Source organism: Brassica napus, chromosome C1 (genome assembly GCF_020379485.1).
Source record: "Brassica napus cultivar Da-Ae chromosome C1, Da-Ae, whole genome shotgun sequence".
In the NCBI taxonomy this organism is placed as follows: domain Eukaryota; kingdom Viridiplantae; phylum Streptophyta; class Magnoliopsida; order Brassicales; family Brassicaceae; genus Brassica; species Brassica napus.
Window position 1 is genome coordinate 13,293,381 of NC_063444.1, and position 21,102 is coordinate 13,314,482.

Genomic DNA, 21,102 nt, shown 5'->3' on the forward strand with positions numbered 1-21,102 from the left:
CTACGCTCCTTACATATCCAGACTCATCTCTGTAGACACTATATTCGTCTTTTTGTTCCCATCTGAACTTTCTGGCTCCGTAGATGTCATAAGCGCGGTGTTCAAATTCGTAACGTCTGTCGATCGATGGTGAAGGTGCCTTGTCGAGCGACATTGGTGTTACCCTGTCGAACGATGTAGGAGCAACCTTGTCGATCGATGCTTGGCCAACTGGTCGGTATGATTGGTGTGAACCAATTTCTGGTGTGTCGGCCCTTGGATATTCGTCGAGAACAGCTGGAATGTTGTCTGGAATGCTGTGTTGCTGCATAAACAAGTTATCTGGTTCATTGGCCACCTGAAGAATGTCTGCTATGTCCTCTTTGGATACTTCTAGAATCCTTCCATCTATAGCTCTTGCATGGCCATCTGGGTCCCTGAAAATACCAAATTCTCAGGAGTTAGAAAATCGTAATCAATACTCATATTCTTCTTAGTAAATAGAGAAAGTTTGGGTTTAAAATGAGAATCGATCGATGTTGATACTGGAGTACCGATCGATGGTAGACGTTTGTCTGCTGAATTAGGGCTTTTGGATCGAATGCTCTTTCGTGATGTTCCTTCTGATTGGTTAGTGAGAGCATTCATCTTTTTGGGATTGGAATATTCCCTTTCTCCATTTTAAGGCGGCGGCTTTAATAACGATCGATGTACCAGGTGTGTATCGATCGATGCATAAGATCGTTTTGCTGGCTGAGGGTGGGTATCGATCGATGCTGAGTAGACTCTGTCGATCGATGGTGAAGACATGTTGTTGAAGGAATGGCTTGAATATCTATCATCCTGCATAGCAATCTCTATAGCTCTTTCCTTCCAGTAATCCTCATCATACTCCTCAGTAGGATCCTCATTGGATGAAGGAATTACAGTCTCTACTGCAAAACTTTTATGGAATCCACTGTCTGCCCAACTGCCTATGGAATAGTCATCACGTCCTCTTTTGTTGGGTTGTTGAAAGGCAAACTTTGGATAACACTGATCTGGTAACGTGAAGTGGTCAACCAGATGCTTCCCGTTGAGCGACGTGGGATAGTGTTCATCGGTCATCGGTGACTCATTGGAATCGATCGATGACGCAGTGTGAGTGTCGATCGATTCTGAGTACTCTGTTTTGTACTCAGCTCCACAATGGCATGCTGCAAAGTAGCCAAGATCATTTCCAAGCTCCACGAGGTTGACATGTTGTCTCACAACTCGAACTGGGTCATAATGGACGTCTGGATCTATTAGTGTCAGACACAATCTGTTGGTGTTCATGTCATATACAGCTCCTACTGTAAGCAGGAAAGCTCTTCCAAGTAGAAGTGAAGAGTTCCAGTTAAGCTTGATGTCCAGGACATGAAAATCTATTGGGACAAGGGCATTACCAATCTGTACCTCAAGGTCTCTTATGATGCCTCTTGAGCTTCTTTCTGAAAGGTCCACGAAGGTGAAAGATTATGATGAGGGCTCTATTTTCAGACCCAGCTGGTCTACCATAACCTTAGGTAGTATGTTGACTGATGCTCCTGTGTCACAAAGTGCATAGGGAAATTCAATATGCTTCACCACACATGGTATTGCAAACTTCCCAGGATCACTCTTCTTCTTCAATGTGATCCTTAGTTTCATCATTTCCTTGACATGATGAAACATTATCCTAATGTCCTCCTCAGTCTCCTTAGTCTCTTTGAAGAACATCCACAACCGGTGTGTGAAATAAACTTCATCAAAAGGTTTCTCCACTGGGATTCTGAGGACTCTCTTAGTGAAATCATCCATCTCCTTCTCATTAGCTTCCCTCTTAAGGTTCTTAGGAATCTTCTCCTTCCTTTTCCTTAACCTTCTTCCTTCAGTTGCCTCATCAACTTGCATAGGCTCTGGTGTAGTGTATGAAGGGTTGGTTGTATGTTCTGGTGGGTTTGTTAAAGGTTTAGGTGGTGGTCTGAGTGCGTTGATTTGGTCATTCTCAATAGATTGTAACCGCACTAGGTAGGTGAGAGGTGCCCGTCGATCGATGGGAGGTGAGGGGGGTCGATCGATATCGGTCTCTCTCTGTCGGTCGACTGCTGGCTCATGCGGTCGATCGATTTTGACATAGAAAGGGGAGGGTGGGTGAGGATGTTTTTCTGCGAATTCCTCATGAGTCATGATTCGAAATGCACTACACTCTGCAGTCGATTCAGCAGATGACGTCGATCCATGTTTAGAGTAATCTGTCAAGCGATGTGTATCCATTAACATCGGTCGACACCAATGTGATCCGCCGAAACTCATGGAGCTTTCAACTTCGAAGTCTCCTTCTCCAAGCTTCTCATGCTTCACCACTTGCCAAAAGTCATCATATACGATGGCATTTACGTGGTGTTTTGCTTTCTCAACTGATGCCTCTCTAGCCAAGGCTTCTTGCCTCTTTACAGTGTCTCCAGTCTGAACCACTTGCATTTCAAGCTTCCTCACCTGAGTCCCTAAGGTCTCAATTCTTGTGTTCAGACTGTTGTAGGCGGAATCTATCTTCCCATTGAAATCCACAGTGAGTTGTTGATGTCCTTCCAGAACTCTGTCAAGCATCGCTTCAATCTTGCTTTCCTGAGTCTGTGGTGGTGGATTCTGGTAGAATGAGTTGCCATAGCCTCTGTTGTTGTTGCTGAAAGGTTTCTGGAACTGTGAACTCTGGTTACTCCTCTGACCATTGTCAAAGAAGTTTTTGTTTCCACCCTGGTTTCCAGACCTCTGAAATCCAGTACCTCCAATGTAGTTCACATCTTCTTCTCCTTCCATGTCTACAGCTTCTTCTCCTTTAGCTGAGCATACATGCTTCCTAAGAAGCTCATGAACCACATCTAACTTTGCTCTAACTTCGTCCATCTGCTCCTTCCCTAGGGATGCAACAAACTTCTTCCTCTCAAAGTCAGTGTTCTTGGTGTTGTTGTTGTTTGCTACATTTTCTATCAGTCTCACAGCCTCCACCGGATTCCTAGTGTTGAAGTTTCCCTCACTAGTTGTATCAAGAGCCATCTGATACCTCAAGGCGATACCTCTGAAGAAAGTGCTCAACAGTTGCACTTCGTTGAATCCGTGGTGTGGACAGTCTCGCTGGAAGAACTTGAATCTGTGGAAAGTGCTCAGCAGTTGCACTTCGTTGAATCTGTGGTGTGGACAGTCTCGCTGGAAGAACTTGAATCTGATCCACGCATCTTTGAAAGACTCTCCAGTCTCCTGCGCGAATGTAGCAATTTTGCTCCTCAAGTCTTCAGCGCGTGCCTCATCGAAGAAGTTTCACAAGAAAGCATTCTTGATGTCGGCCCAGGATGTTAGAGATTCTGTGGGTAGCTGGTTAAGCCAGTGCATCGCTTCTCCAGTCAGAGAATACTTGAAGAGCTTGCACAATAGGTAGTCCTCGGGGACTCCATCCATACGAATAGCAGTGATAAGATCCTCTAACCTCTCCGGATGGTCCATAGGATGCTCGTGCGGTAACCCAGAGTAGGGTATCTGCGACACGAGTGTGTAGTACTGAGGCTCCAGCTCAAAATTCTGCTTCTGAATCTCTGGAAGTCGAATAGCTGATCTGTTGGCGTAGTACTGATCTGGACGATTGTAGTCAGCCAGTGCCCTTGGTCGAGCAGCGTCTTCTACAGGTTGAGCAGCTCCTGTAGCATCAGTATCAGGGATTACATTCCCCTGAGCGTCTAATTTCTAACTTGTTGCATTACGCAGATGACCATCCCGGTCATACAGGTTTTCATTCTTGTCCTGTCTGAGAATAAGAATCGCAACCATGTTTTGTGACTGATGATCGATCGATGTACGCGGTGTAGAATCGATAGATGTCGAACGATGTAGATCGGTCGACGATGAAGGTCGGATGTCGGTCGACGGTTGGGTGTGAGAATCAGTCGACGTGAAACCTGCTGCGTCGATCGATGTGGAACGTTGGTCTTTGCGGATCGTGTGTTCCAAGTGAGCAGGATCTTCTGAGAATAGTAGGTGTTTGTCCTTGTTGCTTCTGGTACTGCTGGGCATGCATCTGAAAAGACAAAAAAAAAAATTTTTGTCAGAATGGGGGTAGAGAAAAGAATAAGAATCAATAACACTAAATCTAATGGCGATCAAAGCTCTCCGGCAACGGCGCCAAATTTGATACCACTCAAATTACCCTAAGGAGTGAATTACTCTCTCAAATAAGAGGTTCAGTTGCAGTACTTAGGGATCGAATCCACAAGGAGCTAGGGAACCTATTAAATCTAGCCAGGTTATTAATTCTAGGTGTTTGATGTTTTATGGTTTAAAAGTAAATATCAATCCTAATTGAGCAAGTCTATTGCTCGACTAACAAGATGATTGGGGGTGTAACTTTATTGGAAGATATTAGATGCAGGGTTTCTATTCATGTGTTAGAGATTATAATCTTATAGATGCCTAACAGTTGCATGCATGATATATTAGAGCTCAACTCCTTAATCACAGTGATCAGCGATGGCAATGTTTCACTGGTCAACTAACTAGATCTTGGATCTCAACTGTCATCTTTTGATCACAAGAAAGTGTCGATCGATGATCCTGTATGGATATCGATCGCTACACCTTTCGCAATATCGATCGATTGTCAGAAGACAATATCGATCGATAGCTTCTAGCTAAGCCCTAGGCGCGGGTTGATAATGCTCACTAGTCTCCTAGATCAACGATTAGCTCTCTCTAGAAGTCCTAGCATGACAGATTAGAATCTGGACAGGATGATCAAGGATGCTTGACACATGCAAATTCCTAGGTTCATGTTCTAGTTAGCAAGGCTAAAACAAACATTAAGAACAATCAGTCAATGAATATCACAACTCAGCAAATCTATAGTTGGGGCTAATCCCTCTAACCTATTTGAACCCTGAATCTAACAAGTAAACTACTCATGCATAGCTAAGCAATTCATGACACAAAATATAGATAAAAACTGCATAGAATAAAATAGATGAATCAATGGAGTTCCAATCACAAATCTCTCCATGATTTTCTCTCCTAAAACTCTCTCTCTCTCTCTCTCTCGCTGAAAGTAAGAATACCATGGTGGCTCAAAAACTCTTTGCCTCCTAACACTTAGGCAAGTATATAACTATTAGGTTAAAAACTCGTCAAGGGTAATCTTGTGATTTGGTGAAGCCTTGGGTTTAAAGTTGGCTGGAACCAAGTCGCGCATCTTGCGTCTCGACATCGATTGATGGTACAGGATGTACATCGATCGATCATAATTTTCAATCGTCGAGGCTTCTCTTCTGTATCGATCGACGGCACTGAATGTGCATCGAACGATTGTTTCTTCTTCGTATAGACCTCTGATGGTCAGCTCGGATGAAATCTCTTTTAAGCTCCTAAATGCTGCATAATCATCACTTTACTTCAAGATACTCCTGAACCTGAAAACATACCTAATATAATATATAGATAGTAAAACACTTATATACCATGGATGAAAATGAGTCAAATTCATAGTATATCAAAGGTATGTTATATATACTTAACCTTTTATCCAATCCTTTATCATCATACCATTAAAAACATAATCATTTTCTCCAACATTTTTAATTAAAAAGGTGCTAACTTAAAAGTTGATGCTCAGCCACCACATTGTTATCGAGCAAAAAATTCTAACTGGTGCTGCACCTTAAAACCAAAAGGGTGCCGAGGCAGCAAAGTGGAATGTGACGCGATTTGTAAACCCTAACACAACCTTTGAACTTTCCAGAAGAAAACTTCTCTAGTTATATTTTTCAAATGTTTTCTTACTTCTATTATTCTAATTTTAAACAATAAATAGCAAATCCTGTTCTACAGGAACAACTAGTGTTGTATGCTAAAATATTTTGATATTTTTTGGAAGATCTAAAATTGTTTTCTTTTTGGTTCTGACTTTCTGCAATTGTATTTAATAAATTTAAAAATGTTTTAGAAAAACAAGAATAAAATCATAATTAAGTGTTAATTTTTATTTAAGTGATGTAAAGACTCGGATGATTGAATAAAATAAATATATATAACTAGGAAATACAGTAGAAACCCTAAAAATTTATAGTCACATAATTAAGTGTTAATTCTTTTGGGTCACGCACATTGCTTAAGGAAACCAGAAAATGTGGTTTTTTGTTTTTGTTAAGAAGTAGATATTTATTTGAAAATCTGGTTTTCATAAATTTTAGGGAATCTATTTTCCGAAAATCTTGATGGGTAAAAAATAGTTGTTAGAAAATCAAAAACCAAAAATCATTTTAGAAACCACAAACAATCAACCTCATAGAAGAACTAGGTGATTCTTTAGTGTATACGGGTATAATACTTATAAAATAGCAAATTATTATGATTGATTGATTTTTCTTTTATTTATTAATAATTTTAATTTTAAAATTTATATGTTTGAAAATAGTTAAAATATTATGTTAAATTATATTATATTGTTATTTTGATTAAATATATAGTTTCAAGCATTAATTTGAATTGTTTAAGTTATTTTTAGGCAAAGTGGCTTATATCTATTCTTCTCAGTTAAATTATGATTTTTGGCATAAATTATGATTTATTTTTGGTTCTAATTAGATTAAGTCATGTTATTTTAATTGCATTTAGTTCTATTCATTCATTTAGGCTTGTAAACATATATTTGTAAATTCTGTAATAAATTAATAAATATTTTTGGCTTCAATTTAAAAGAGAAAAAAAAACTAAAATGTTGATCGTTCTAAAGTTAAATACGTGAATTAAATTTGTAATCTTTTAAATATGTCAATGTTTCTAGTTTTAAAACGTAATAATAACTAAAATCTATTAAGTATCATTATAAAATTTTGACGTGAGCGCTACATAAGTATGACCATTTGTATGTATGTACATAAATATGATAAATTTTGTTTTAATAAATAAAATATGGAGGAATAATGATTTGTGAAATAAATAAATTAAGCAAAAAAGGAATTTTTGATAAATACCCTTGTGGAGTTATTAACTTGATGCTCAAATCATCATTTATTATTTTTTATAATCGTTGGGATCATAAAAAAAATTTTAGGCCCAAAAATTAATTCCACGAAACTTTGTATCCGGATATGTATGGACGATTAAATCCATTTAAAAGGAGGAGGGGTGGCCAATGTCTCGAACCTAGTGCGGAAGTTTCAGTTGGAACCCCCTTACCACTAAGCTAAGAATATCGGTTCAAATCATCATTTGAATCCGCCAAATGTTGCTCGTTATCTCCTAGCAAAATGTCTTTCCTAGTAATTTTATCAATGTCGTACAAGAAAACTAATAAGGCGCGAGTCAGATTTCGACCAAAACAAATTAGGTTCGAATGCATCATATGATGTTGATACGTTCGTCAATTTCTGGCAAGTCCCCTTGGTATCAGCTTCGTTTTCAGAAAGCTGAGTTTGTTTCTTTTACATAAAAACTGGATGAGCAAAATCCACTTTCATCTAGAGAGTAACGTCTGACCATAATATGTACACGTTTTATTCTTTACGGACAAGTACTGTGTATAAGTTGTCTTTATAAGCATGTTTCTTCGGTTCACCCACAGATACTATTTTGTTATTTCATATTTTATATTCTTAAAAAAACAAAATAATAAGTACTTGCCAAATTATATTATGTTTTTAAAATAAAAAAAGTAAAAATAGTAGTAGTTGCAAAAAAAAAAAAATTTAAAAAGATTTTTAAAGCCGTCAGCAAAATACTAAACCTTAAACCTTGGGTAAACCCTAAACCCTTGGATAAATCTTAAATGCTAAATCATAAAAACTAAACACTAAATCTTAAGAACATTAAACCATTAATCATAAACTCTAAATCATTCGATAAATCCTAATACCTATGATTTATGGTTTATCCAAGGGTTTAGGGTTTACCCAGGGGTTTAGAGTTTAGAATTTATTGATTTGGTAACGGCGTTAGAAATATTAAAAAAAAAAATTCAATTACTACTATTTTTATTTATTTTTAATTTTTTATTTTAAAAACATAATATAATTAGCAAATGCTTATTAACTTTTTCTTATAAGATATAAAATATGAAATAAGAAAATAATATTGATTTGTGAACCTGTAGAGAGTGAACCAAAAAAAAAACTAGCATGTTAATTACGTTTAATGAATGGAAAGAGTTGTAAATGATTACAAAGTTTTCCCTTCCAGAATAGAGACTATACATTTTTTTTGGGGTAAAAATAGAGACTATACATTGCCAAAATATTTACTATAAAACATGTATAAGTTATATGCATGCATGTTTTTCTCAACAAAAAAAAAGGTTAGATGCGTGCAGTTTTTCTTGTGTTCGATCCTTTAGCTGCTTATTTGATTCGAAAAAACTTCATCATCCTTCTCATGACTAATGAAAATGTTGCTGAGTTGAAAGACTAGTCCACCAGCGTCATAGGCTGTTCCTTTGATTTTATATGTTCTTCTTCTGTGCCTAAACTGATTCTCTGACAAATCAGCTCTGTGCTTGCTATCAAACTTTCTTTCTCAGGATGATTAACTATCTTTAACTCTATAAATAAATGTTTAGATCAGAAAAATAAAGAGTAATTACACAATTCCTATCAACCTCACGTATTAATTACTATTTTTCTCACATGTTAAATTTAAGGTGTTTAACAAAAGCATCTGATAAAAATCAAATTGCTGAAGAATAATAAAAAATCAAATATTTTACCAGAAAAACATATTACACAATTTGATCTAAAATAAATTTACAAAGATTAGTTATTACTAATCAAATTTGTTATAAATAATAAAATATGTTACATTTTATGAAATCTATAATATAATGAGGTTCATTCCTGAGCCGTCACGTCAGCAAGTAAGTGGGTTCCACTTTTAAAAAGTGTGAAAAAATGTCAAGCATGTGGATTGAACCCGGGGTATTGAGTTATAAATACCAACATTTATATTACTAAATTAAAAGAAACTTTGTACATTGATGGCCGAAACTAATATATATTTATGAAGGTCAAAAACCTTTGCTTATTTAGTTTTCTCTGTGAGACCCACACTTAATTTTTTTTATCTAATGATTTAATAAATACTTTATAACTCACGTTTTGAAATGAGCTTCGTTTAAAAAAATGCCCAATAGACCTCTTTGGTCTGTAAGCGTTCTCTTCAATGAAAGTTTAGGGTTTTCAATTTTTAATCATCGGTTCATGACTCATCTAAGAAACACAGATTGGCTCTTTGAGTTCCATGAATCAGTTTATCTTCTTTAGTCTCTACATCTCCCCATCTTTAATAAATTCATAATTAGTTCTTTTATTTTGCCTGATAAATCATGATTGTGTGGTTTTAATTTTCTTTGGTCATCCTTAGCTTGCACCCTTTGATCTAACCAAGAAGAAGAAGACATTTGTCGTTCAGGATGCCATTGAGGACTCAGCTGAGTCACACGGGAGACATACTATCTGTTGTTTGATGGTTCAAGAAGAGTTTCAAGAAGAGTTTATGTGATGTGAAACATATTTGTTTCTTTTCATCAGTTGCTTTGTTTAATCTTTTTTTCTGCAAATAATGATGGCTTTGACAGTTCATTTACGGGAGCTAAGAAGTAAAAGAAGAAGAAGTGTTTGACATTTTCTGTCTTCCTGAGTTTTTTTCATTCATTAAACTTGGATTTTGAAGATTATGTGTCTCACATTCTTTTTATTTTGATGGTTGTTAGGTTGAATGAAGATCATTGAATAAAGAAAATGTCGATGATCCAGAAGATTTGGAGGGTACTTTATATTTCCTTCTCTGATAATTCTAGCGACATAAATTTGAACCTTACAGAGGGTATATTGCAGAGCATCCTAATGACGAGGAAGAAGTGGAGGGAATTGATCTGCACCAGCAACGTTACCCGTGGGAGGAAAGTGACATGGATTACTTATACGACGAGGTAAGCATATCATTAGATGGTTTGCGGTCCATCTTTGAGAGCCGTCAATTGTAAGTGTCTATCGTTTTGAAGTTGCACGGCACTAAGATGTAAAGAATTACTAATCACGATTACCTTAATAGCAGAGTTCTTTTGCACAGCTATTGTCAATGGAATTAACACTGGAAATTGATGGTGCTATATTTCATGTTCCAAATGCTAACGCAAGCTCCAATGTTGATTCTCAGCTTTAACATGCCAAAATCACAATGCAGTGGGTGTTATAAGGTAATTCAGTAGGCACAAATGTTCAGTTGAAAATAATTTTAAACTGTATTTATGCATCAAACGTATCATCCGTAACATAATAATATTATTTTCCTGTGCTAGGAACCGTTTGTAAATAAATGTCTCGGATGTATATGACTGCTGAGTTTGTTGCTTTTGATAGTGAAATCACTAAGCTTGCAATGTGTCAGGACAGCAAAAGCATCTCATCTGATGGTTAGCTTTACAATTTCGTTGGTTTCTTTTTCCTATTATGTTGGATGGATTATTTTAGCTAACAAATATCGCAACAGAGCGCTGGCAATAACTCTAATAGATTTATATATACATTTGGAATTGGAAGTTTGGTGAGAACATGAACAAGTATTTCTATCAAGCTATTGGACAGTTATACGCCATTTCAAAAGAATTGATTTCTTATATTTCTCATAATCAGTAAGATTTTAATTGTTTTGTCTACTTTGCATTCATACCTCATTCTCCATCTAACTTCTCGGTGCTACTATATAATGATCAAGTCATTTTCTGCACAAATAGGCAAGTGGGGATGTTACATTGGGTGCTTGGTTTATTGGGCTTGGCTATACAAAGTCTGTTGTGACTCTAAAACTTTTACCTCATTTAACATTGATTCTGGTTCTTGAGAGAATTGCAGATTATGAATGAAAGGCACAAGCAGGGAACATATGTGTAGCTGCGTTTGACTCGACATGTAGCGGTATCTGCAGATCCGCTGATCCCATTGTGGAGGTTAACATGCAAAGTGTTGACCTGGAAATCATTATTTGGAAGCTACATTTCGAGGTCTTTCCTCAACATATAAATAGACCATAGACAGAGTTTGATATTTATAATACTTAGTGATCATGGAGTCTGCAGAAAACAGTTATTTTGCATGTTCTATATGGAACCAAGAGATATATCATTTGTATGATGATTGTATTATGATAGCTACTAACATAGGAGATGACTAGAGAAAGAGAAATGAGTATGAATCTCTTATATGTGTAGCTTTTGTAAACACATTTGGGTTTATTAACAGTTGTGACAAGCAATTATGTTTATAGTAAAGAAAACCCATAGCAGCGTCAATAACAAATGCGCCTGTTTTTTTGTTTTTTGGGATTGAAATAGCTTATGGGTTTTCTAAATCAATATAATTATATTGATTTGACTAAAGCTATCTTGGATGACAAAAAGAAGGAATGCAAGTTTAATAACTTCTACTTTAGACTTAAATTTCAACTAAATTATAATCAGTCTTTTATCCATATCATCTTAGTTATAAACGTAAGGATTTATTAGAATAAATAAACAGTTTCAACAATATTTAATATGTGATTTAATAAACAAAAGAACACGTAGGATTTTTAGGATTTAAAGAGATTGGAGACAATAGTTAATGAATATGAAAAGAATACGAAGCAGATGATGAAAAATGATTCAAGCAAATTAGTGGCAACACAGAGCTAAGCGAGATAAAAATATCAATTAATAAAGAGTGAAAGAAGAATGAGCAGGGTTAAGTTATTACACAAGCCAAAACTAAGACAAATCAAACGACAGAACGTGAAAACAAATGTAAACAAGGCAAGAGGGTAAAGATAAAATGCATTGAAAAACTGAATGCTAGATTAGTAAGCAAAAGGCAAAAAGAGATTAAAATGCAAAAACTCTGCACCTTGGCGCGGGTAACGATCCCTAGTATCAACAAATAGGTAACACAAATATAAATTATGTCCTTATTTGGATGGCCCAAGGATTTTATTTTTAGCTTCTAAAAAGAATTTGTGATCTTAGTTTTTTTCTTCACCAAATCTGATCTTAATTGTTGTTAATTATTCCATAACACCAACTACTATTGAAAAACAAGTCTGTAAACAAAGATGTGTTACCAAATTTAATGTATTCAAATAGAAAGTGCCCATCTGTTTAGGCAGAGATTCGATCATCCGACCTCCTCAAATATCTTGTTTCGCAATCTCACCCACATGCTATTTTCCTTTAAATTATCTGCCTCTGTCCATCTCTTCTTTTCCAACCCACTTACTCTTCTCCTTCTCTTGTCTTCGTTGAATTTTGGGATCTTACACCACAGCAAATAACAACACCGCCAACTATATATTTGTCCTATTTGTCCTTTTGGTTTTGATCTTTGTAACAATCAATAAGGAAAGTTAAAGCTTGAATCTGAATAATAATAATGGGAGACAATGGAGGGAAAAGAACGCCGTCAATGAATCTTGCGGTTCAAGTGTCGATGAGAGTGTTAGCCATTGGCACCGCATTGGCCTCCATGGGGCTCATGATTACTAACCATGAAGTTGCCTCTGTTTATGGCATTGCTTTTGAGGCTAAATACAGCGACTCATCAGCCTTTAGGTATTCTCTATTGCTCATTTCATCAAGGTGCTCTAACTAGTGAGATAATGATGACGAAATTACGCAACATCATCTCGATGAAATTTCACTATTTCACATTTAAAAGTACATATGGAGAAATAATTCAGAAATTTTGGTAGGAAAAAAATTGCAAAAAGGGAGAAATATTTTTTTGTAACTTAAAAAAGGGGGAAATATCCTCTATTATGACGTAGAAATATATGCAAAATAAATTCATTCTTGAATTTTTTTTATGTCTCATTCATATGACGTTTATCTTTTATACCAGTGATTTGTCTCGTGTTTAATAGTAGCCAAAACGGACAATCCTAAACCGTGTAGCCAAAATCATCACTATGAGCAAATACAAAACTGATTGTTAATTACAATAAATATCGAGTAAAACAATTAAAAGATGGAGTGATGACGACATGCATGCAATGAAAGTTCGTAAACTTTGATATGTTTCGCAGGTATTTGGTGTACGCGGATATAGCTATCTCCGCCTTGACATTGTTCACGCTCGTATGGGCTTGTTTAGCTGTCCGTAAACGTGGACTTGTTTTTGTACTCTTCTTTTTTGATTTGGTAATTACCATCCAATTTTTCAATCTGAATATTTGATACGGAAATTAGACATCTGAACGTACGTTTTGAAATGGGTCTGGAAATATTGTATAGCTTGCGACGTTGACGGCGATGTCGGCTTTCTCTGCGGCCACATCGGAGGGATACATTGGAAAGTACGGTAACACACACGCCGGTTGGCTTCCGATCTGCGGTTATGTACATGGTTACTGCAATCGTGGGACTCTCTCACTCGCTTTTTCCTTTGCCTCTTTTCTCCTCTTGTTCATCCTTACTGTCCTAACTGCCTCCGCTGCTCGTCATCACTGAAACTATTTTCTTTACATTTTATATTATTCAATTTCTAATATTCTTAAGATTCTTCAATCTTTCTTATATACTTAGATTTTCTAAGATGAATGATTACAGAAAGAAATTGTATTGAGTTGAGTCCGTGTATTATATAACTATTTGTTTTTATTTTATTTTACTTTACTATGATACTCCACTCCCCATATAAGTTTTTTTACATAAATTTTGAGAATTCAAAAGATATATTAACCAGGCGCTCGTGGCTTAGTGGTAAAAATCTCACGGTTGTGAGTTCCGGCACCTAGGTTCGAGTCTTGGCCACGGTCAATTAAAATGGAGTGAATTATTTTTCCTAGCTCTCCAGCTCAGCTCCGATGGACGGTCGATAATCAGGTTTATTTGTAATCAGGTTTATTTTGAGGACATCCGGATACCGGAATAAGAAGAAAAAAAGAAAGATATATTCCCGAAAAACATTATCATCTATGGATCGATCTCTCCTTTGAAAATCTAAACATGGTGCGGACAAGAACCAATAAGGGCCCGTTGAAGTAACTTGCATTTTGGTTTGGGCCTGTCTTAGTTGCAAAACGTGACAAAACTCACTTGACAAATGTGGGACCCATAGCAACATGTGCCGAAGATAGGCATGAATCCGCAAGAACAAACCTAGGCCACAAAACAAGAGAATTGTGCTTTTGCGTCTCTTAAGACGACGCCGTATCCACGTCCACCACTGCATGAAAAACAATTCTCTTCTGAAGAGATTACACCTTATCCAACTTGAGTTTGCAATAGGAGAAGCCATTGTTTTCCGTATCTTAGACCTGTATACTGAGCTTCATCTCTTTCAATGGCTTCCTTGTCAGCCACTTCTCTAAGCTTCAAAGCTCCCTCCACACAATCAACCAGAATCTCTCAGGTGACTTTACATATACACATCTACCGTTTGTCATTTCACTTAATAATAGATACTTGACCCCATCTTCAGTTTTGTTTGTAATAATATTCAAAATCATAATATAACGCAATTAGCTTAATCATCAGGTGTTAAGGAAAGCCTCGACTTTTCAGTCTATCTCCTTTGGTCGTTTCCAGTCTTCGAAGAGCCTTCGTCTTCAAATCAGTTGTGCAGTAAGCAAGACAATTGTTTGAAGCTAAAGTTGAATATTTATGATAAAATGTAATAAGTTGATTTGTAACATGTGAGCATGGTTACATTCAGGCAAAACCAGAGACAGTACAGAAAGTTAGTGACATTGTGAAGGAACAGTTAGCTTTATCCGCTGACACTGCGCTCACTGCTGAGTCCAAATTCTCTGCTCTTGGCGCAGATTCTCTTGACACGGTATGTTATAATACTCTCTCTCTCTGTTTCGTATTTAAATGTGATGTTACAAATATGTTAGTCATTAGTAACGTTGGGTGAATATGGATGCAGGTGGAGATAGTGATGGCATTGGAGGAAAAGTTTAACATAAGCGTGGAGGAAGCTGATGCTCAGAACATTACGACGATTCAAGAGGCGGCTGATTTGATTGAGGATCTTGTTCAGAAGAAACCTGCGGCCTAAGCTTCTTAAACTCTCCCGGCTTTCTTTTCCTTTAGACCTTTCTTGGTTTGAGAACATTTAATTAGACCGTATGTCATTTTGTTTTTCTTCTTCTGGAAGTTGAGATTGGATATTGACTATGAGAAAACTTTGATTGGTACGTTGAGATTGATTCATTGGGAATGATTGGTCTTTTATGACGAATATAGAAATGTGTTATGTGTCGCTACCACATGAATTTAGCTTTTCTATTCATATGACATGGCTTTTGTTAGTTGTAGCTAACTTTCCTCAGAGATTGAAAAAGAAGAGTTGATTTCTGGTAACGAACTACTATGGTAGTCTAGGGACTATGACCAAAAGACGAATTGGTTTAGTGATTAAAACTCTTAAATCATGTAATAGAGATTTTATGAGTCACAGATTCAAATTTGATTGGAAGGAATCTATTCTCCAACAACGAGTTAAATTGCACAGTTTTGAGTTTTAAGAGTTTCAAGGATCCAAAACCTCTTTGATCACTTTAAAAACTGGAAACTATGAGATAATATTAAACAGTATGTAAAACAATTGTTTACTCAAGTAAAGTTTTATGTTGGATATGTAAAAAACATTACCACTAAACCTACTCCATCATTCCTCATTCTGGACTTTTTCATTTGATTAGGGGTATTTGAATATTAAACAAGTTGGATTTGCTGAGAGGGAAAGAGAAAAGAAAAAAAGAATAAGAAAATGGGTCCCACGATCTCTCAACTTCCCCTCCCGCCACCATTCGGTCCACGCCTATTAGCGTTTACATAGTCTCCGATATTCATCTTCTTCTTCTTCTTCTTCTTCCCCTCAAACCTGTTGACTCCGTCTCTGATCTTGAAAAGATGGCTCGGAGGCGGTGGGAGGGGTCGGATAATGTCGGCTCGGCTAATTCTTCACCTGCGATGTCTCCTTCTCATCGTATGACCAACGACGGAGGAGGAGGAATCTCTGGCAGAAGCACGCTCCGGAAGCAAAACGCCGCCGAGCTACTCGCTAAAGTCATGGAGCAGCGAGACTACGACTATGATTACGACGACGAAGACGAAGATCTCTACCAGGTGCATCTTCCGCCTCTCTCTCGGGATCGAAGACGAGACGATAAACGAATCGGCAAGGGAACCGTCAGAGGTAAACCGGCTCCGGCGAAGAGACCGGTCTTAATCCCGCCTAAGTTTGACGACGACGAATCCGACGGTGATGAACCGGTGAAGATTCCTCAAAAGAACGTTAGAGTGTCGGCGGTTAGACCCGTACTACTCCCGCCCAAATTTGACGATGAATCCGACGGTGACGAAGTCGCAGCCGATTTGCCACGGAATCAAGTGAAGATTCCTGAAGAGAATGCTAGTGTTCAGAAAGAAGCTCCGGCGGTGAAACCGATCGCATTATCTCCGCCTAAGTTTGACGATGAACTCGACGGAGACGAGATCACAGCCAATGTGGTCAAGAATCAAGCGGAGGAGATTCCTCAAAAGAACGCTAGTCCTGCACTCAGGGTTAGAGTTCCGGGGTATTCGCGTCGGAATCCAATGGAGGATTCTGAGCAGAACGCAGACAGGAAAGTCAATGTTCAGTTTGACGTGCCGCCGGCAAAACAATCGGAGGCTCAGTTAAAGTATAAGAAAAGGTAAAAGAAAAGATTGGAGTTTATACAGCTTACCGCTTCGTTTGATTGTCTTGTATACCTTTTTTTGACGACATTACTGGGAACGAACGATTAGTTTCAGGTTTAGCTCTGCAGACATTTTAGCACCGAATCAGGAAGAAGATGATCGAGAAGCTTCGGCCTTACGTGATGAAGTATGTGCTCTTCTCAAAACTCCATGAAAAGTGTTTATTTGGTTAAAATGATTGATCACCAACTTCATTATCATTGCAGCTAGATATGCTTCAAGAAGAAAATGATAATATACTGTATAAGGTCTCTCTCTCTCTCTTTCTATCTGCCTCTAATATTCGTTCATTTGTTTGTGTGTTGCTGCCTTTTTGTACTTGATGTGTTACATACATATGCAGCTTCAACGAGCTGGAGAAAAACGCGAAGCAGCAGAAGCAAGGGCTAGGGAGCTAGAGAGACAGGTGTTTATCATATACCCAATCCAGTTTCGTAGATATGTACGTTTATATCCGATGTTGATGTTTACTGTTAAGCTTGGTGCATGGCTTGCAACAGATTGCTTCTCTAGGTGAAGGTGCAAATTTTGACGTCAAACTCTTGAAGAGGTTTAGTCTTCTCTGTCTTTATTAAAACCTTCATTTACTAAAAAAAGGATGCTTTTTTCACAAAGTTTGCGTTGATCCCTTCAGGAAAGAAGCAGCGTTGCGTCAAAGAGAGGTCCGTAGTGCAGTCATATTTGAATAGATGTTGTTTAGTCTGTTCTATGCAATATGCATGTCCTATCCTTTTCTTCTGCCACCTTGTGTTGGCGTTTAAAAGGGATTTTACTTAATCTATTGCAGGCAGCATTAAGGGCTGCTGAACAGAAAAGAGATGGAAGACACAAGGAAACTGATGCCTTTTGTGCAGAACTTCAGGTGCAGTGCTTTGGTGTTAGACAATAAAGTGTACTCTAGACTTTATGATATAAACCTTTCAACTTGACAAGGAAATGACCATCTCTTATGTGTTGTGTTATGGTCAGAGCTTGAAAGAGGAAACGGAGAAGGCCGTGGAACAGCTCCAGGATGCTCAAGCTGAAACAAAGTCTCTTCGGACAATGATACATAGAACGATTTTGACTCATGAAGAAATGGTTTGCTCACAAACTAAACTAGAATATTGTCATTGACCTCTTAACCCCACATTCTTTGTTTGATTTACCTATATGATTGACATATCGTAGGAGGAAGTTGTTTTAAAGAGATGCTGGCTTGCTCGCTACTGGGAACTAGCTGTTCAACACGGTTAGAAAATTCCTCTCTCCTTGAATGATTTATTAGAAGAAGTAACCTGCTCAAATCATTCTAGTGCCGGATATGATTTCAAATATGATAAGAGCATATGTCATACATTGTATACCGACATGGACTAGCTGATCAATTATCTTACGGCAGACTTAACTAGATGGCGTTGATCAATAATATTACTTGCCGCCCTCATTTGAAGATATTTACTTATGTACCTCATTGGTTCACTCTTAGGAATTTATAAGGATATAGCTCCATCAAGACATGAACATTGGTCAGCTTTAGCTCCTCTTCCCTTTGAAGTTGTCATTTCCGCGGCCCAAAAGCCTGAAGATTCCTGGCAGACAGGTTTGGTTCTTGATTCCCCACCAACTTTCTCACAAAAAACTTGATAACATCACATATCTGCCAGATGGTAGCGATCGCACTTGGAACAAAGTCGTTAGTAAATTCAGTGATGCAAATGGAGAAGGGAACATAGAGAGTATGCTTGCCGTTGAAACGGGTCTACGTGAGATAGCATCCTTGAAGGTAAACTATGCCCATATTATAATCTTATTTTGATGTTGTTAACTGAAAAAGTTATTTCTCAGAAGATAATCATCTCATATATATATATATATATGATATCATGTGCCTCATAGGTTGAGGATGCTATAATGCTTGTATTTGCCGGGTTCAGACAAAAACATGTGGTCCGACAATCCGACACTGGTAAAATATATCTAAAAATTGATTGGCACATATGTGAATGATATACAAGAGACACTCATGTGGTTTTAATATCCAGATCCCAGGGTGCAAGGGGAGCCTAAGTTTGCTGAAGCATTTGGTGAGTCATGTTCTTTAAACTGTCTGCCTGACTATCTACACAGAGTGATCATATAAGCAAATAAGCCTCTTAACAAAACATATCCTTGTGGTATTTCAGCTATATTATTGTATTTGAATCTTAGGGGCTTACTGACAAAATAGTTCCTCTGAATTTTTAATGCAGAGTTGAGTCACGATGAGAAACAGGATATTCTCTTTAAAGAGGTAACAGTTTAAATCGGCAAAGGCTTTTACTTAGCAGGATCATATTCATTGACTCAAAACACACATGTTTAATGTTGTAGGCATGGCTGATGTACTACTGGAAAAGAGCTAAAATTCACAGCGTGGAGAGTGATATCGCGGAAGACCGTCTTAAGTTCTGGATCAGCCGTATCGCAGAACAGCCAACATCACATGATGCAGTTGATGGTAAGGCTTCTTAGCTAGTTCATATACTTTTTATCTAGTATACAACACACTGATTCTTTCTTTGTTGTATTTTTCCGGGGGCAGTGGAACGAGGTATGAGGGAGCTAAGGAAACTTGGAATAGAACAACAATTGTGGGAAGCATCTCGCGCACAACTCACCGACTCCACTTTTCCTCTTTCCGTTTCTGACTACTGTGACGAGTGACGAGTGACGAGTGACGAGTGACGACCGGCTCTAATGTCCTCTCTGCAAATTATGACACACATACACATACACACACACACATATACACACAAAGATTATCGTCATCATTAACATCTGATCACTGTTCCAAAGTGTATATGCTTTGCTTTCAGACTTGTTCCTCTTGTTGGGGCTATCTTGAGCTTCATGTTGTTACTTGTATAACACTCTTCATTATCATTCCTTACCCAAAATCTAATAAAAATATGGTTTGGTTTGGTTTGGTTCGGTTTGGAAATTAACCAACGATAAAAACGGGCCAGTGACGCAACCCGCATTAAGGTGGGCCCCACGGAAATCAAAAGGTAGATCATCCTCCTTATCTTATCCAGACGATAACGATAACACTTGCTCACTGCAACTGCAAGGGCGCCAAACAGAGATAGGCAAAACTGCTTCGAGAATGACGATTGCTCCTTCCTTGTTGTCATCATCTTCCTCAGCCTCTCAATTCCTCCCTAGATTCCCAACCGCCGCTAGGTTCAATGTAGCCGCTTCACGGAGCAGAGCCGTCACCGTCGTCGCTGCATCCGTCACCGACCTATCCAGCGTTGACAGCACGACCATCGCCGTACTCGGAGGCGGATCAGTCGCAGCTCTGGCGACGATCGTTTCCTTGACGGATCCGGAGAGGAGGCGGAAACTGCAGGCGGAGGAAGTTGGAGGAGGCGACAAGGAGGTGGTGAGGGAGTATTTCAACAGCACGGGGTTCGAGCGGTGGAGGAAGATCTACGGCGAGACTGACGAAGTGAACCGCGTGCAGAAGGATATACGAATCGGCCACGCCAAAACGGTTGAGAAAACGATGCTCATGCTGACGGAAGAAGGTTCGCTGGCCGGCGTAACGGTCTGCGACGCTGGCTGCGGAACAGGATTGCTCTCGATTCCACTTGCTAAGGAAGGTGCGATCGTCTCCGCTAGCGATATCTCTGCAGCTATGGTCGCCGAAGCTGAGATGAAGGTGAGGTTTCTTTAATCTGAATCTCTCTGATTGTTGTTACCTAACTCAACTTGTAATATGCAATAGGCAAAGCAGCAGTTAGGATCAGAGAATCTACCGAGATTTGAAGTGAATGATTTAGAGAGTCTAAGTGGGAAGTATAACACTGTTGTATGCCTAGACGTGCTCATACATTACCCTCAGAGCAAAGCAGACGGGATGATCGCACACCTCGCTTCGTTAGCTGAGAAGAGAGTGATTCTGAGTTTTGCACCAAAGACGTTCTATTACGATATCTTGAAGAGGATTGGAGAGCTTTTCCCAGGTCCTTCAAAGGCTACAAGGGCCTATCTACACTCAGAGGCGGATGTTGAAAATGCTTTGCGTAAGGTCGGGTGGAGAATCAGCAAGAGAGGACTCATTACCACCCAGTTCTACTTCTCTAGGCTTATCGAAGCAGCTCCAATGTAGAGCATTTTTGGAAAAGAAAAAAAAATTCTTATTCGTCTGTTGGTTATTCCTTAGCAGTGAGTAGGAACTATGCCGTATGTGCAAATTTCACTAAGGGTGGTGTCTACAAACATGCACTTCTTCAGGACTCGGTTCATAGTTCTATAGCTCTTCACTGTTTAATGTTGTCAAATGTAATATGTAACTTTACTATATGATCAGAACTCTTGCAGAAGATTTACTAAATCATATTTATGGA

The 21,102-nt window shown here is 38.1% G+C and overlaps 4 protein-coding genes and 1 non-coding gene across 6 annotated transcripts; all 5 read left to right on the forward strand.

Moving 5' to 3' along the window:
- The first annotated feature begins 3,163 nt into the window (after window positions 1–3,163).
- On the forward strand, window positions 3,164–3,271 carry LOC125581145. The gene has a single exon (XR_007318856.1). It is a non-coding gene; the product is annotated as a small nucleolar RNA R71 (small nucleolar RNA).
- Window positions 3,272–11,868: 8,597 nt separating this feature from the next.
- LOC106351279 (CASP-like protein 1F1) lies at window positions 11,869–13,554 on the forward strand. Its single transcript, XM_013791099.3, has 3 exons — window positions 11,869–12,589; window positions 13,063–13,177; window positions 13,271–13,554. The coding sequence occupies exons 1-3, from the start codon at window positions 12,411–12,413 to the stop codon at window positions 13,484–13,486; spliced, it is 510 nt and encodes a 169-aa protein (XP_013646553.1). The 5' UTR covers window positions 11,869–12,410; the 3' UTR covers window positions 13,487–13,554.
- Window positions 13,555–14,107: 553 nt separating this feature from the next.
- On the forward strand, window positions 14,108–15,249 carry LOC106346561 (acyl carrier protein 4, chloroplastic-like). The gene is made up of 4 exons (XM_013785932.3): window positions 14,108–14,390; window positions 14,516–14,602; window positions 14,694–14,816; window positions 14,910–15,249. The coding sequence occupies exons 1-4, from the start codon at window positions 14,322–14,324 to the stop codon at window positions 15,039–15,041; spliced, it is 411 nt and encodes a 136-aa protein (XP_013641386.2). The 5' UTR covers window positions 14,108–14,321; the 3' UTR covers window positions 15,042–15,249.
- A 492-nt stretch (window positions 15,250–15,741) lies between these two features.
- Window positions 15,742–19,671, forward strand: LOC106346557 (coiled-coil domain-containing protein SCD2). Of its 2 annotated transcripts, none has more exons than XM_013785926.3 (16): window positions 15,742–16,683; window positions 16,778–16,856; window positions 16,936–16,977; window positions 17,073–17,135; window positions 17,230–17,279; window positions 17,364–17,391; window positions 17,517–17,591; window positions 17,699–17,809; window positions 17,900–17,960; window positions 18,198–18,311; window positions 18,376–18,494; window positions 18,608–18,677; window positions 18,754–18,795; window positions 18,961–19,001; window positions 19,082–19,208; window positions 19,293–19,671. In XM_013785926.3, exons 1-16 carry the CDS (start codon window positions 15,899–15,901, stop codon window positions 19,412–19,414), a joined length of 1,929 nt encoding a protein of 642 aa, XP_013641380.2. In that variant the 5' UTR covers window positions 15,742–15,898; the 3' UTR covers window positions 19,415–19,671. The 2 variants fall into 2 exon arrangements, with proteins under 2 accessions (XP_013641380.2, XP_013641381.2); XM_013785927.3 differs by having other exon boundaries at window positions 16,784–16,856.
- Window positions 19,672–19,737: 66 nt separating this feature from the next.
- On the forward strand, window positions 19,738–21,092 carry LOC106346558 (magnesium protoporphyrin IX methyltransferase, chloroplastic). The gene is made up of 2 exons (XM_013785929.3): window positions 19,738–20,414; window positions 20,481–21,092. Exons 1-2 carry the CDS (start codon window positions 19,857–19,859, stop codon window positions 20,862–20,864), a joined length of 942 nt encoding a protein of 313 aa, XP_013641383.2. The 5' UTR covers window positions 19,738–19,856; the 3' UTR covers window positions 20,865–21,092.
- Window positions 21,093–21,102: the final 10 nt, after the last annotated feature.

Coding starts and splice junctions, on each gene's coding strand:
- LOC106351279 (XM_013791099.3), top strand. CDS start 12,411: ATGGGAGACAATGGAGGGAAAAGAACGCCGTCAATGAATCTTGCGGTT. Junction 12,590..13,062: donor AGCGACTCATCAGCCTTTAG/GTATTCTCTATT, acceptor TATGTTTCGCAG/GTATTTGGTGTACGCGGATA. Junction 13,178..13,270: donor TACTCTTCTTTTTTGATTTG/GTAATTACCATC, acceptor AATATTGTATAG/CTTGCGACGTTGACGGCGAT.
- LOC106346561 (XM_013785932.3), top strand. CDS start 14,322: ATGGCTTCCTTGTCAGCCACTTCTCTAAGCTTCAAAGCTCCCTCCACA. Junction 14,391..14,515: donor AATCAACCAGAATCTCTCAG/GTGACTTTACAT, acceptor CTTAATCATCAG/GTGTTAAGGAAAGCCTCGAC. Junction 14,603..14,693: donor GTCTTCAAATCAGTTGTGCA/GTAAGCAAGACA, acceptor GGTTACATTCAG/GCAAAACCAGAGACAGTACA.
- LOC106346557 (XM_013785926.3), top strand. CDS start 15,899: ATGGCTCGGAGGCGGTGGGAGGGGTCGGATAATGTCGGCTCGGCTAAT. Junction 17,392..17,516: donor CAGCGTTGCGTCAAAGAGAG/GTCCGTAGTGCA, acceptor AATCTATTGCAG/GCAGCATTAAGGGCTGCTGA. Junction 18,796..18,960: donor TAAGTTTGCTGAAGCATTTG/GTGAGTCATGTT, acceptor TTTTTAATGCAG/AGTTGAGTCACGATGAGAAA.
- LOC106346558 (XM_013785929.3), top strand. CDS start 19,857: ATGACGATTGCTCCTTCCTTGTTGTCATCATCTTCCTCAGCCTCTCAA. Junction 20,415..20,480: donor TCGCCGAAGCTGAGATGAAG/GTGAGGTTTCTT, acceptor AATATGCAATAG/GCAAAGCAGCAGTTAGGATC.